Source organism: Ambystoma mexicanum, chromosome 9 (genome assembly GCF_040938575.1).
Source record: "Ambystoma mexicanum isolate Mex_15411 chromosome 9, UKY_AmexF1_1, whole genome shotgun sequence".
NCBI classification, from domain to species: Eukaryota; Metazoa; Chordata; class Amphibia; order Caudata; family Ambystomatidae; genus Ambystoma; species Ambystoma mexicanum.
In genome coordinates this window covers 731,762,389-731,779,326 of record NC_090931.1, presented here as the reverse complement: position 1 = coordinate 731,779,326, position 16,938 = coordinate 731,762,389, and the positions used below count along the sequence as shown (strand labels likewise).

The 16,938-nt window shown below is 44.4% G+C and overlaps 1 protein-coding gene across 1 annotated transcript in view; it reads left to right on the top strand.

The window, feature by feature from the left end:
- The window catches only part of COL5A2 (collagen type V alpha 2 chain), a 366,388-nt gene that overhangs the window by 281,366 nt on the left and 68,084 nt on the right, over positions 1-16,938 (top strand). The window contains exons 33-35 of the mRNA XM_069615629.1: positions 1,160-1,258; positions 5,613-5,720; positions 5,969-6,022. Coding sequence (XP_069471730.1) covers positions 1,160-1,258; positions 5,613-5,720; positions 5,969-6,022 — 261 coding nt within the window. The remainder of the gene's footprint in view (positions 1-1,159; positions 1,259-5,612; positions 5,721-5,968; positions 6,023-16,938) is intronic.

The following is a 16,938-nucleotide window of genomic DNA, read 5'->3' as shown; positions in this document are numbered from 1 at the left end:
GTTGCTTTATTGGATGCTGTGTGAATATATGTTGACTCAGCAGAAAGTAGACAGCCATTTTACTGTGGGGCCTGGGGCAGAGGAGAACAAAAATAGGAATGGAAAATACATCCAAAAAGCAATCAAGCAATCTTTTTGGGGCCTGCCAGGTTATGCAGCATAGGAGTAACGTTCCATTGTTGAATGATCAGCAGAAAATAGGGAAGTACTATAGAAGTGAAAGGAGAGTGGTTAAAAAAACAAAACAAGGGGAGTTCCCTTGGTGTCAGTACTGACGCTGAGCGTGTTCAGAGTCTATGGATGGAAATCTGCCTTCAGCAAAACGCTAAATCTCTCACACAGTTAAGGTTAACATCAGATCAGGTAAAGTTCAAGAAGGACCTGACATTTTAAGGTGACTGAAATGCCCCTTGCTGGACTGGTCACTACATTAAATTATATTTAATGGATACCTCCCCTACTTAAAGTTCACTGCCATTTCTCTACACTCTGAAGCTAATGGTTTGGGCTGAAATAGGGCAACTGTCTTTCATTTAGGCCTGGATGAGAAATCCTCACAAGAAAAGCATTATCAAACTCATGAGCAGATCAGCTGGCAGACATTGTGACGATATACAGACTCCATGTGAATATAATGACCTAGGAGTGCCTACAGGCACTTTAGGCAAATGAATGACCTCTTACAAGAAAGGAACTGTTACATTACTGCAGCATCCAAATACATGTACCTGTTTCCTCGGTGACGTGTGGAGTTCAATGTGATGTACACTAAAATCTTGATTATCTGGCACCAATGGGGACCAAATGATGTCGGATAAGCGAATAAGCGAATATGCTGCATGACCAGGTGTTGGTATTCCAGATGCCAAAGTACCATAACATAGAATACTGATTAACCAAGCTTGCTGGCCTTAACTGGCAGTCTGCTGCCTGGAATTTCAGTTATCAGACCTCAAAATGTTCCTATACAGCATTTTACCACCCTGAATGCTACCTTTACCTGAAATTATTGTTATTGGGAAATAAAGCATTTGAGTTACTGAAGTGCCATATAACATACCTTTTAATGTAGTTAGCTTTGTTGCTATTATTGTTCATTGACTGTTACATTGCATTAGTATGTTTAAACCATGATATTGTTTTTGTGAAATGTCTGTAGGGAGAACGCGGAAATCCAGGTGAGAGAGGTGAACCAGGTTCCTCAGGACTTCCAGGTGAAAAGGGAATGGCTGGAGGTCACGGCCCTGATGGTCCCAAGGTAAATCCTAGCATAGGAATGTGCCTGTCTTCTGTTCAGTACTAACTCGTTTTAAATATCCTACTATGTATTGCAATATGTTACACAAAATGTATCAAACTTACACATTGGGCCTCATTATGATCCAGCGCTAAGTATTTAACGGCGCCGTAAAAGGCTGCGGCGCCGTTAAACACCTAGCGCCTAATTACGAGGTCCCTTTGTGGGACCCAACCTTAACGGCTGGTTATACCAGCCGTTAAAGTAGGGACCCGCAAAGGGACCTTGGTGCTAATTACGGTACCACAATTTGCGGTACCGTAATTAGTGCCTTCCCCATTCCCATTGAGCCCTACGGGGCAAAAATGGGAATGGGGAAGGGCCATGGGGAATTACTGCCCCACCAACCTCGGAATGGGGTGGTAATTCCCCATTCTGCCATGGCGGACTCCAGCATGGACCATGGTGCTAATAACACCATGGCTTAGCACCCGAGGCCTAATGAGGCCCATTAACAACGAGTCCAATGTATTGATTTTATATGTGATACAATTCATGCATATATACCAGTATAATTAGGTCAGCCATCCTAAAAGACTATGGGCCTCATTACGAGTATGGCGGCAGCCATGGAGCTATTAGCTCCATGGCTGCCGCCAAACCGGGCTCCTTTACCGGGTTCCCTGAATGGGGAATTACTGGGCCATTCTGAGTTTGGAGGGTCCAGTAATTCCTCCCTCTGGGAAACCGGATCCGGACCTTCCCCATTCCCATTTGAGCCCCCATAGGGCTCAATTGGAATGGGAGAGGGAGCTAACAACGGGCCGATTACGACCGGCCCGTTGTTAGCTCCCTCTTCCCCTCGCGGGACCCGGTAACTTACCGGGTCCTGCAAGGGGACCTCGTAATCAGGTGGAATGGTGTTAACGGGCCAGCCACCATTTGCGGAACCCGTTAACCCGTTCCGCCTGACTTGTAATGAGGCCCTATATGTAGGACGTACCATAATATTACTGTGCCCTATTCAACTATAATCTCTGGCTCTAAATTCACACTAATGCAATCTAAGGATCAGGGAGCTAACCTTGTTAACTGTAGATCAAAGTACCCGATTCACAAAGCTTTACCAACCATGAGAAAGACCTACACCTATTAAAAGTAGTAACTGATAGTTTAATGTACACATGATTGACAGAAGGACTTACCCGTTAGTTCCGTCTTAAGTCATGATTGCAATCAAGATGGACGTTTGGTTAAGATCCATACAGACCTACAAATGTGGGAGTTAACAGGGGCGTGTGTGTGAGTTGTGGGTGTGTGAAGAGGGTTTGTGATTGGCAAATACATAAATGCTCATAAAAGGGCCGTTTTAAGCACATCCACAAAAGATCAGTCTTCCCTCAGGAACTGTTGTGAGAACTCTTATGTTGCATTGAATGATTCTGGATATGATGTTTTTGGAGGGCACACCAATGTAACAGAAGATTTACCTCAATAAGTTGCCTTAGTGGCAAAAGAAGGGACATGGAATGAGGAGATATTTTAGAATGAGCGATAAAATTGTCAACAGTGTTTGCTTACATATATTGTTTTCCTAAATCTGATATAGGGTAAGTTTATATTGCCATAAGGTAACACCAGATCAGACTGAATCCCCTATACATTACACTGATATTTCTAACAATCACAAGTTTGGCCTCATTCCACTGGGGACTTTGTGGATACAGTCAGTAGTTTCATGTTAACATCAGGCCAAGACGCAAGTTACATCTGCTTTACTGCTTTAACATCCAGCAAAAAATGTCTCTACCAGACACTGTACCAGAGCTGTCAATCTAGATGCCCAAATCCATATCTGTACGGACTCCACTGCACTGTCTTCATTATTACTGTACACAAATCAATAGCAAAACCTATACTATCTATCAAGCGTGCTCACAGACAGATGCTGGGCACACCTTACAATAAGGACATGAATCCAGACAAGCAGATATAAGACTATTCTTCTGCAATGAAAGAAGAAATGCATCTGTAGAATTCTCCCCAACCCAGAGATCCCTTATTAGGCCATTCTCTATGTTGAGATGGAGAAAAGTGCCCTGTTGCATGTAGTTTGCACTCAAAGGGCCTCATTACGACTCAGGCGGTAAGGGGTTTACGGCGGCGTAAACAGCGCCGACCCTTACCGCCTGATTCCGAGGTCCCTTAGCGCCATGGAGGTTTTAACACCTGCTTTTAGCAGGTGTTAAAATCCATGGCGCTAAGGGACCATGGAGTTAATTACGCCACCGTAATTTACGGTGGCGTAATTAACGCCTTCCCCACTCCCATTATGCCCTATGGGGCAAAATGGGAATAGGGAAGGGAAAATGGGAAAATGGGGATTTACCGCCCCGCCAAGGTTGGAATGGGGCGGTAAATCCGCCAACCACCATGGCGTAAACGTAGTTTACGCCATGGTGGTAAAGTCACGGCCCAGGCGGTAACTTACCGCCTGGGTCGTAATGAGGCCCAATACCATGGTGTCTATGACAACATCTTGATAGCATAGCACCGATAAATCATATCGACAGACCATGGAAACCGGAAGTGCAATAGTGCATAACTTGAATATTCAGCTTGAGATTCACACCTTATCCTTTTCATGCGCTGAGAAACAGTACCTTGCCAAATTCTAAGTTTAAGGTATGAGGAAAAGATGGGCTTGTGATATGGTTAAGTTTGCCACCAGATACTATATAATTGCTTATATGGATATGAATGCTGGTAGATAGATAAATAATAGGGCGACGGTCGCCACCCTATAGTTAAGGGGAGACGTGAGTTCCAACGGATATAAGAACCAAAATGCTAATAACATTTGAACCATGCAATGGATTTCACTGAAACTTTGCAGAAAATGTTGTACGCGCTCCTTCCCTCCACCCTCCTCCCCAAACAAAGCACTTTCAGCCTACTCCACATTAATTTTCCCAGAGGTACATTTTTGCTCCAGTGCACAGTGAAAACCGCTAGATGGATTTGGACCAGGTCTGAAACAACCTGGGCACGAAGTGTTGACTCGTAATCCTTTTGTGGTTTGGCGCTAGTCTGTACATTCGTTTTTTTAATATTTGAGGGGAAAGGAGGTGCCCCCTTCTGCCAAAAAATAGTGATATCCCCATGATGCATTGTGACAGAGAGGCTTTTCAGTTGGAGGTGGGTAGGGACCGAGTTTGCAGTACAAACATTTACCCGTAGCCACGAATATTCAGAGGAAAAGCCAAGGTTAATGGCGAAAACTCGAACGGAATTGAAAGTGTTTCACACGGAACGACAAGTGTTTGAGGGAGCATGAGATGAGGCTGGGGAGACAAATATGTGTTTGTAGGAGTGGAGGGACTTTGTCAGGAGGAGAGGGGCACCTGGTGAGTGAGTGGGGGTCCCGGGACATGTTTTCTTCCTTCTAATCACAGCTATGAGATGACTACATGTACTTGCGGCTATATGTAGTACAATGGTATTATAGCCGCGGGTATTGGGATAAAATATTTAAAAAATAAAGAGATTTTTACAGTCACAGTGAGGGAGGTTGGGGGCTTAAAATAACTGGCCATGCACAAAGGTCATGGCCAGTGGCTTGGTAGCATTTTAACGGATGAAGGCCTGGTAGTGTTGTAAAAGCAAAAGCGGGCACGGCCGAAAGCCATAGCTAGTGGCCAGATTGTGTTATAAAATATAGAGTTGGCTGCGGCCACTGGCCATGGCAAACGGCCATTGCTTCTGACTTGTTAGTGTTTTAAAATATACAGTGACCACGGCCTTCAGCCGAAGGCTATGGATTGTGGCACATTAGTTCTTTAAAATATACAGTAGCTACGGCCGAAGGCCCAAGCCTTGTGGCTCGTTAGTGTTTTCAAATAAACAATGGGGAAGGCCATGGCTAGTGGCTTGTTGGTGCCGGCTAGTGTTGTAAAACAAAAATTGGGTGCCGCCATGGCTTGTGGCTCGTTAGTGTTTGCAAATTAACGGTGGGAATCCACAGAGTTAAGCCAGTCCTGGGATTCCCAATGCGCTGAATTTCATGGGTTTTGTTGCATTAAATGTAGTCACCTTAACTGCACTTTAACTAAAGAATGTTCATTAGATAGATAGATAGATAGATAGATAGATAGATAGATAGATAGACCAGCTAGATATGCAACAGATGTGCAACAGATGTGCATATATCATCAAGTATAATTTTTTGGGACAGACATGCTATGTAGGCAAATGTATATGCCAGTACTGCTCACTTTCAAGATGTCATTGGTAATGGTGCCTATATTTGGGAAAGAGTACTCTGTTGCGAAACATGCTCTATAAAAGCATATTAAATATGTATTTCCGATTTCAGGGCAGCCCAGGACCCTCTGGGACTCCTGGTGACACAGGTCCTCCTGGTCTTCAGGGTATGCCGGGAGAAAGAGGCATTGCTGGAACTCCTGGTCCAAAGGGCGACAGAGTAAGCAAATGTTCTTCATTGGTATTTCCTTTCCAGTTATAAAGGCTGGGGTGTTTCTGATATCTCTGGGAGAAGCGGTGCATACATTCTCAGCAATGGACGGGCATGCTGTGCTGATCTGGCCTAGCTTTCCATCGGTGCTACCCTTTCACTTTAAAGTTTTTATCCATCCTGTAAACATTTCTCTGGGTGAAATGAAACCATCTTCCCCATAGTAATTAAAATATACTTTTGTCCATGTTTTATAGGGTGGAATGGGAGAGAAAGGCTCTGAAGGCACAGCTGGAAATGATGGAGCAAGAGTAAGTATTTCCATCTCGTGTTAAAGTCTGTCCTACCAAATTTCTAATCTTACATGTGTTTTGTAGCAATCATTGCTGTTTTTCATAAACATGTTTATGCACATGTGAGCCGTCGCAGTTCAGCACAGAAGAAGCCATGCATCAAGATCTTCAACTCCTGGGAAAAAGACAACTGGAAAGTACTTAATCCCAGAGATATTGGCCCCAATAGTCAAGCAGTGGCATCTGGGAAGACTAAAATCTCCCTTACCGGTGGGACGTCATACAACATATTCAGGGCGCATTGGTGAGGCATTAGTCTCTCACATAGATTTCTGAAAAAACACAGGCCCAGTGAACTGCAGAAATAATTGGGATGGGCTAATGTACAGAAAAGTAGGACATTTATGGAAACGCCAAGGATGAGGTAACCAATTACTCAGAAAACCCCACATGGTCATTTTAACATAAGATCTACGACCAAGGAAATGCACAGCTATGCTCAGATTATCTCTATGTCATCTGTTAGCTCAGCGGTGTTAATACTGTACAGCTGTTTCTTGTTTTTTTTTAATCACACATTATAGGAACGACTCAAAACCATTCTTTCATTGGGCAGTGGATTCATACATTTTCGGCAATATTTTGTTCTGATGAAGACTGCCATCAGTTATGAGCTAACATCAGGTGGCGCTGCATTCACTGATGAGGGGGGGTGCATTTATTGACAGCAGCGTTGGAGCCCCAGAGGCAACCCGACCGAGAGCGCTTTACTCCTTTTCCCATAATAGGAAGTATTTTACCACTGGCGCAAATGGAAGAGGATGGCTAGCCTTTATCATACCACATGTTTCATTATGAGGCCAATGTGTTCTGTAACATTTGCCGCAGAGAGTTAATACAATTTGCTTCTTGAAGAAAGTGGACAGTGAACTGGACAAGAGAAAGAAACAGAATTTGCCTTCATTGATTTAGTGCATCACTGCGTACCAGAAGACATGACATATTGCTATATGGCGCTTGGAGACTGCCTCTGGGTGGTAACGGTGCGTGGTATAAATCAACATAATGCAACATCGTAAGCACATCCGCACCAATGCACAATCACACATGCATATTGTGGTATAGTACAACCATTTTAGTCATTGCTAAAAAACGTGAAAAAAATTAAGACGAATGAAAGAATGATGGTTGCAGTAATTAGACAGTTCCTGTGTTCAATGCTTAAGAAAGGTTCAAACAGCTTCATTTATTCCTATAATGGCAGGATCGCAAGGGGTGCCTCTTCCTCGAATCTTGGGAATTATTTGGTTTCTCCTGGTAGCCTGAAAAGGTGTCCGTATTTTGATGAAATCGTCTAGGGATGCTTGGGAGGTCTGCCGCTTGGATCCTTGAGGTTCAGTGATCTCTATAAACCTCTTAGTAAGAGATTAATGTACTCTCGGTCTAGTAAGTGTTCATACAATAGCACTTGGAAGAAACATTACAGGATAGCAAGGAGCAATGGGAGCCCTGGGTTAAGCATATACAATGATTCTATAAAGGGAAGCCTGGGGGCCAGGAAGAATGTAGTGATGAGACAATCCCTTCTACCCTAGAGCAGCAAAAGCAAGCATTGCACCATTTGGACCTCCATCATCTGGGGATTTCATGTGAGGAGAGCGAGATGGAGATTCTTTTTTTTATTATTGGTATAATACAGTCATACAATGACTTTTTTATACATACACTTTAAGAACCAAAGAATGCAAATCAAACATGGCAAGTACATGTGATGGACAGGACAAATACAGCTGATAGTGATACAGTTTGCGGTTGCTGCAATGCTCTAATTTGTTGCTGTGCCTGGAAGTGACTGAAGTCTAAACATAACACAACCTTCTAATGGAACTATAAAGCCCACTATAGTGTACAACGCTGACTGTAGAAAACCTGGAGCTGAAGCTTAACATAGCCTGCAGGTCCTTACTGGCCAATATTGCCTTTAAAATGGATTTAACGGTTATTACCACAAGCCCGTATATCCAGGTGCGTACTTGTGTAAAAGGCAACGTTGTTTAGATCCAAATGCTTGAGTACAAACAAGTTTCCCTCATTAAAAAAAAAATATGTATATATTTATATATATATGAAAAATCAAGGGAGCTTAGTCACAAACGAAGGAGACCCTTTTCTATTTCTAAGGGAAGGAAGGATAGCTCATGGGAGGAAGGATAGCTCAGGGGCAACACGTTTGTCTTGGAAGCAAGACAACATAGAGCAATACAGGTTCAAATCCCGATCCCGTGCTTAGAAACAACTCTTTGGTACTAAGCGTGTTATAAAAGAATAATTATAATTATTTCCATTAAGGCAGAGATGAGCAGTAGGTGATTTTCCGCAGTCAGAAAGGAAAGGATTTGCTGCAAATAGCAATTCTGCCATTGGACGTGCTAACAACTGTTATTTATTTTATTTATATATTTATAAAGCGCCAAAGCCCACAGGCATCGGGCGCATACGTAGACACAAGAGGTCTTCAAAATTACAGGACAAAACATAGATGTCTAAGCTCATTTTTCAAGAAACGTGATTCACAGGTCAGCCAGACGCATAAAAGGGCGAAATTATTTGAACAAGAACGATTTTAGACGTTTCTGGAGCAGCAAGTGGCATGTTTCCAAACGTAGCTCCATGGGCAGCTCATTCCATGCTTGAGCTGCACGGACGGCAAAAGGACGCCCAGAGCCTCTAGCACTTTTACATCTGGGAACAACCAGCTGCCCACTAGTGCTGGATCGGAGCAGTCTGGAAGGTGCGTACGATTTCATTCACTCCTTAAGATAGACAGGTGCATCACCATTGACACGTTTGTGGACAAGAGAGAGGGCCTTAAAACATATTCTTGCTGACACAGTCATCCAATGGAGATTCTTCCTAGCATGGGAAATATGTTCTTTCTTAGGGATGCCACAAATAATTCAGACAGCCTCGTTTAGCTTGCCCCAAACAAGGGCAGTACAATAATCGAGACGTGGCATAACAATTGCTCTAACCAGGATTTCTTGATTTTTGAAGGACAGAAGTGGTTTGGCATGTCTCAACACCTTCAAATGGTACTGCAAACTGCCATCCATACCATCTACATGTGCGTCAGAACCGAGAGAAGATTCAACATGAACACCAAGAGTCTTAACTTTGTCCATAATGTTTATGCAGTTACCTTCGATGTTCATATGAGTGTATTCAGAGCCTATCTTGACTCTGGCCTGTGTAGAGCCAAAGATCATTAGTTCAGTCTTGGCACTGTTCAAACACATCCAATTGCTGGACCTCCACCTTTTTGCTGAGCCATAGATGTAATCTAGTCTAGCAGAGTCATCCTTCAAGCTTCCGCTTAATTCCATCAAAAGTGCGGTGTCATCGGCATAGTTTGTAAAATGGATTGCCAATGTGGTTAGGAGATCACAGAGCAGCTTTACATGTAGATTAAACAATGTGAAGACAAGCATGCTCACTGCGGGAGCCACAACGTATTTGCTCAACACCCGAGGAAGTGTCACCCCAGCACACCCGTGATTGCTTATTACTGAGAAAGGAACGGATCCAATTTGTAGCCTCTCTGGAGCACTCCCCGATGGTAGCAAGTGCATCCAATAGACATTTATGATTGAGCATGTCAAAAGCAGCTGGCATATCTAAAAGTATCAGCAGGCCCGACCCGCTTTCCTCTAGGACATCAAGCATATGTGTCTGGAGGTCTAGTACACCACTTTCTGTTCCATGGTTAGCTCGAAAACCAGATTGCGTCACAGGTTGGAAAATACCAGAGCCTTCAATATGTCATTGAGGCTGGGAGATAGCTACCTTATTTATGATTTTCAAAAGAAACAGAGTGTTTGTGATGTGGCGCAAGTTGTTTGGAACGCTTGGGTTCAGACCAGGTTTTTTTTGCCTGAGGTGTAACCACAACTTGTTTCATGGTATCAGGGATGGAGCCATGACTAAAGGAGGCATTAACAAAGCATATCACATAAGGAACAAAGATTCTAGGATTACACAGGATACATGTAGAGGGAAGACTCTCGCCTGGACAACAGGTAGGGCGCATGGATCTTAGAAATGACCATATCTCATCTTCAGTTATTTGTTTGAAGAAAAAACTTAAATCTTCTTGACTTACCAGAAACTGGATTTCCTGATGAATGTCATTCTTCAGGGGATTATAGATTCTATCACGGGCAGCGGTGATTTTGTCAGCAAAGGCTAGTTGTACCATAAAACAATCCTTACTAGATGGAAAGAAGGACTGGAGCTGGGTCATAGGTTTCTCGAGGTTTCTATATATCTCGAATAATGTTTTGTGTTATTTCCTGCCAACTCAATTTCGTTGTTGTAAAAATTCCTTTTTGCATCAAAAATGTGTTTTTTATAGGCTTTTTGTAACATTTTCGAAGTTGCCTTATTCTCGTTAGATTGGTTTTTCTCCTAAGTCCGTTCTGCCTGACTTTGGTCTCTTTTTAAGCTAGCCAGGTCATGGGTAGACCACAACTGTATGCATGTCTTGTCTCTGACAGTCTTAGATTTTTAAAAAAAGAGTGTAGGCAGACTTTTCATTTGTTTGGCAAATTTCCTCTTCCTGAGAGAACCACAACACTTTTTACTGGACTCTTTGGCTCTTTTCTTGTTCTCCTGAATGAGAGGAGCCTTTTCCCCGCTCATTTATTCCTTTTGCTCTGAACATGGGAACCCTGTTCATTACGTTCTTACTTTGTTTTATGGAGTCATGCTTTCCTCCATACTTTTTAAAGACGTCTGTGCTTCACTTTTGCAGCACACAGCATCTTTTTTCCAGTGTTGCCTGGAGCCCTGTGGGCTCTCCTTTTCATATTGTTTTAATTTCCTTAAGAACTACTGCTCTCAAGGTTTGAGGGATACCTTTTATCCTTGTTAGCTTTTCCTTTTGTGAGATCAACACGCACACCCCTGTGGGGAGTGTTGAGGGGCTACCTTCTATCTCCCTTCTCCTGTAACATTTTTGTTATAGTGACAGGCATACATCTATGGCTGGTGGCAGTGGATGTGTTGTAGTGACTTTTGTGCAATTTATACTTGCAGGCTGTCTTCACAGCTGCGGTTATGCATAGAAGGTTAACCATTGACCCAAAATGGTGGCATCTACCTTTTTTTTTTTAGCAATTTCTTGTGTGTTTGTCGATTCTTCATCCTTCTTCTGCCACCCTGTCTGGGAGAGGTCCTGGTTTGAGTTTTGTCTGCGGCAGGAATCTTTTGTGAAGCCCGCTGAGGCTCCAGTGTGTCTGTGAGGAAAGTAAACAGGGCAGGATCCTGAAACTCTGCTGTTCTCTGTCTTCTGGTGTGCCTGAGAGAAACCAGTTCCCACTGGGGGGCTGGCTTTCCTGATTGGAGAGCTACTTGCCCCTTTCTGTAAACTGCAGGGACAGTTTGCATAGGATGAGTGGGGGTTCCTGATAAAAGGCGTGAATCCTGAGGCAGAAGTAAAGTTGACCACTAAAACCGAAGAACCGAAGAAAAAAACAACCAGAGATGCCTACAGCACCTTCCAGCAACCACAAAGAGACCACTGCTGTCCTGACCCTGTTTTCTAATCAACAGAGGAGCTCTGAAGAGTATGACTCCTTCCCTTTGGCTGGTGAGACCAATCAACCATAAGATAGACTGCAGGACGAGCAATCCCACGATGCACTGTGACCTTTCTGGGCTGCAAGCCGCCAATACCCTGGCATCTCTGACCCTAGTTCAGTGCTTTGTCTTCCTATGCACAAATCCTCCCAGAATTGTGGTGGACTCCTGCTGGGCCTCCAGATGCACGTTCTGTTTTTGACTGCTGCTGCAACATCCCTACCAGAGTCCCTCCTTTCATTTCTACAACTAAGGAACAGGAGACCGGTCCACCGCTGTAGCACTGTGAAAGAATCCAGCTGCATCTTTGTCAAAACTCATCTGGTACTGTGGGACTCAGAATAGTACATACCTGAGTAATTCTGTCACTCCTTTGTTGCTTGAGTGTTGTTTCCGGTGTTTCAGTGTTCTCCCATACCGTTCCCCCAGGTCTAACGTGTGTGCGTCCATGAGGAGATTTTCCCAAGGCCCCTGAAAACTTTTTGACCAACAAATGCCCTTTACTTACTTATAATTGAAGGATCCTTTGGAACTTTACTGTTTTTTGCATCTGTGCCTTGTCCAGGGTCGTACTGGGACAACAAATAGGCCCGGACACCCACAAAAAAGTGGCCCACCCCTCGCCTTAAAAAAGTGGCCGACCCCGCGCCTCAAAAAAGTAGCCCTCAAACCATCCGTGAATCGCGCCAATTCACGACTTTTTGGAAAATGCTACTTATGGAGGGTGCATATGTCTGTCACATTACAACACAACTCATGAAATAACATAACTTTGCATACAGCTCTGTGACAGGGTCCACAGCTCCGAGGTGCAGGAGTGGTATGAACCAACCCCCCCCCCACTGTGGTTTTGGGACCTGCTACAAGTAGGTGCTTATACAGGGCTCCGCAACCCCAGCAGGGAAGGAGGGTTAGGGTGACGAAGGTTGGATAGGAAGAGAGGGGTGGGGGGAGTAGGGAAACCAGAATGAGGTTTAGGGAGAGGTTATGGATAGGTTGGGGATGTTAGGGTAAGGTTTTGATCACTGCACATGCTTCAGCGAGCTGTTACACTCATAGAAACACATCCCTGCTTCTGACTCTACACAAATATACAATATCATTATAGCAGTATACAAAGGCACAGCAACATAATAAACACACATGAGGTAGCGCAGCACTTAACTTAGGTTAGTGTCCCTTGTTGTCTCCTGTGATTTTGTTGTGCCAGGATGTGTCGTAGCAGCTGTTCAAATGCTGCAAGAAAGTCTGCCCCTGCCATATCAAATAGCAAAAAATAAGCAGCTTCGTTAGATTTTCCCTCCCCATCCCTCCCCATCCCGAGGCAAGAGTTGCCAGAACAGCAACAACTCATAAAAGTGCAAAGGGCCCAGCCCATGCGCTGGGTACTAATAGGGCTGCACGCAGTACTACTTCTGCCAGCGCCTCTATGGATTAGGCCCAATGGAATGTAACATGGCAACAGGAATTATTTTAAATATAAAAAAATCTGGGCCAAGTTGAGGTTTAAACATTTTACATCAGTACATCACCACCACTCACCAGTACTGCCCATCATCCCTGCACTCAAAGAACAGTACTTAAGGAATGAGGAGACTCGTGTGACCACCTGACGACACGGTGGGTCCTTCACTAAAGTTCTGGTAAAATCAAGCATTGGCAAAGCCAACAGTTTTTGCCTGTGCATAAGTATTAGGCATTTGCCAGGCACTGACTGCTATCACATGCCCAGGTTCTCGCACCATTTTCACCCCGGCTACCATCAATGGCCAGTTAACACTATGGCATTGCTGGGCCTACCCAAAAGCCACAACTCTTGGCATTGACAATGCTTGTTTTTATTTTAAGTGCCTGGGTGGCCAGTAAAGCAGTGCATCAGGTCACCACTGGGGTGCTTGCTGAGCTTTGGCTGCGCTGGCTATGGAGTGACAAGAAGGGCTTGGGTTGGGTGTGACGTGGGTGTCAGAATGATGGAGAGCGTGTCATAGCGATGTTCGTGTACATGCAGAACAGTCCCACACATCAATAAAGTATTACCTATCCAAAAATGCAGTCCCTCAGTAAGTCACCCCAATAGGGTACTATTATAGCAGTTATGACCTAGGAGTAATACTCTTAAAACTAATGCACGTTAAGGTCATATGATTTTAAGCTTAAAATATGATGTCAAACATTTAGAAAAATATACACATGGAAAATATTAACGTCAGCCAATAAAAATGGACATCGCTGTTTTTATTTTAAAAAGTGATACATAACAATACTGCTTCTTTTACGCTGTTTAGAGAGCAAACACACGATGCATTAGAGTTCTCAAAGGTAACTCCTGTGGGTGTGCTGTCTGTCTTAACTATGCCAGTGGTTGTTGGGGAGTAACAACACATGCATATCCCAGGTTAAACAGAAAATAGGTCAAACATATAGCAAGAGTTAGGGGCCAAAAGCGTTAACACAGCACTGCACAGCTCAAAAAAAAACAAAGCCACAGCTATTACTCACCTCATCGCAGCCGTTCCTTTCCGGTTTTTCATCTTAATTCCACAATTGTTAAGTAAAATGTAACAGGCAGGGGAAGGAGAAAATCCAGACACTTGCAGTTCCCTTTCAATGAGAGGAGCCGTGGCCCACAACAAGCACAGCTGCTGCATCAGCCTACCACCTGCCAAAACCACGGGTCACAGCAAACAGAGAACAGGCCAAACACACACCGCCTCTTCCCCCGCTGCCACACAGCAGAAAGGCACAACCCAACACAAATGTAAAACAGGCACCACGCAAATACAGTGCCTGTCCTAACGCAGCACGGAGAAAGAAAGGTAAACAACTTCCCCGCCCCCCTAACAGGAATGTAAAGTGTAGGCTAAGATGAAAGTAGGGGGTATCTTTTTATGTTTATTTATTATGGATGTTCAGACTTGATTCATTTGCATTAACCAAGCATGAATAACATACATCCACAGCCCAGTCGCATTCTCCCCTTCGCTGTGCGATTACTTAAACCCTGTTCAGTGAGCGCCAGTCAGGCATGAATGCCTCACCAGAAAACTGACCATTAGGACTCATCGGTGGAAGCCTTTCCATGACTGAAACGTTTGAAGACAGGCGGGTTTTCATGGGTTTCATGAAAGAAAGCTAAACTGGAAAACACCAAATCATGGCTGAAATGAACCTTCCATTAAAATGCATCATTCCCTTGCTGCCCAGGTGCCGCTCTAATTAACTGCTGCTGCCTTTCAATTTTCAACAAAAGGGAGCTTCTTTTCAGCGTAAACGTTTCCTTTAATGTATAGGAGAGGACAATGCATGGCAATGAGCAGAAACAGACTGTGTGAAACAGACCGTGCTACAGTGACCAACTTTAAACAGAGAAAGAGAGGAGGGAGGCCGCAGGCCGGCCTAGAGGCTCCGACCTAAACTTACTTGTTGTCAGGTCATGTGGTTCCAAGTCCCTGGTCCAGATCCGGAAAGAATCTGAAGATAGATGATAGAGAGATCACAGGCAGCAGCAGGTGCCGTGATGGTCACACTGTGTCTCAGTCTCTGCTGCTGGCCTGCTGCTGCATGGTGCCTGCCTGCACCTCCCTCGCTGCTCTGTGCTGTGCACGCACACAGAGACTGCCTGCCCAGGGCCCCTGGCCCAGTGAGTGCCATGCTGACACTGCCTGCTGCTGCAGACTAGTGCGCACACTGAGTGCTGCCTTGGACAGTGTGACTGTGTCCAGATGTGACCATGTCTCTAACTCGACTCGTCTTTGCAAAATTCATGCCCAGCACTGAGCAAGAGGCCCATGTGCATTCTACATCCTCAACTCACACCTCACACGTGACATCACTACGTCACAGAATTAACCCAGTCCTCCGGCTCCTCCGAACTTCTGGCGCCGCGGAGTGCTGCTCCCTTCCGGCATAATCATTTAATTGGTTAATTTATATCCCTCCCTTCCCCGGCGGGCCCCAGCTCCAGGCACAAGTTGCTTTCAACTTTGCATGCAAGTTCAACACATTTGTTGTACTTCTTGCAAAGTTGAAAGCAAGAAGTATTTGTCTCTCACCTCTCTCCCTCCGTTTCTTTCTCCTCCCTCCTCCCAACCTAACTTCTTTCCGAGTCTTTGATACAAGAAAACATAATTATTATGCGGCCCAGCCCAGCACTCATCAGCCAGCCCCAGGTGTTACATTAGCACTAGCATTAGCAGCAAGCTGCAAGCTGCAAGGATAAGCAAAAGTGCTACCTTGACTGCTCACTCGCACGCACAGCCTCCTGGCCCAGGCTGACTGGCGTCAGCAGCCACGCCGGCCCAGGCCCGAATTCCCTTTCCCAGCAATTATTTGGACCTGCCCTGCACTGCGGGGGGGGGGGCGAGGGTCGCAATGCGAGCACAGACCACCGCCGCACCGCGGCTGCCCCAGAAAGTGGCCGCGGCCCGGCTCCTAAACTGCATCTGCATGCATGATGACATTTGATAAATAATTCAAAGCAAGGTAACAATGTGTAAACACACGTTGTTACCTTGCTTTTATGATGCAAAATAAATGTATTTTCGAGATTACAACAACAACAAAAAAACGGCCCAGGGTGGCGTGAATAAAAAACCGGCCCCCAGGTCCTCAAAGTACATCGGCCAGTGGCCGATCGGCCGATGCGGCCAGTCCAACCCTGGCCTTGTCTGCTTTCCCTCCAATCTGACTTTGAAGAACCCATACCTAGATAGGGGCGGACTGCAAAAGCCATAAGGCCTTTGTAAAGTAATACAAGTCTTTTAAAGTACTGTTCTGCTATTGTTGGTGTTGCTTAAACTTTTCATTCCTACAACAGAACATTTTCTAACAAGTGATTTTACTCATTGTTGAACTGTGTTCAATTACATGTATATTTCTTAACGCATGGTATACTCACCGGAGTATTGCTTTAATTTGATATTGTGTTTCTTAGTTGAAATAGTAATTACGTACCTGAGATTTAACGTTAGCCTTGTGCATATAAAATAAATAACTATTTTACTACAACTACACATGTGTAAGAGTTTCTTTGGGCCTATGTATTTACTTAATTCCTTGTACTTACCTAAAGCTCACATCTCCCTCCTAAGATATGCCTGGCTGCTCTGCCATACTACAAAAACATTGAGGAATACAGACCTATATTAGAAGTTGGGGCCTGTACACCAAGGGATAATTTTATGAAGTCTTACCACAGGTAGACTTTACAAAAAATCCCCCAACTGTACCATTTAAAAGAAAGTGATAGGTGTGGAATTCTGAGATTGCTCGGACTGCTGCACAATACTGGTGGTTAT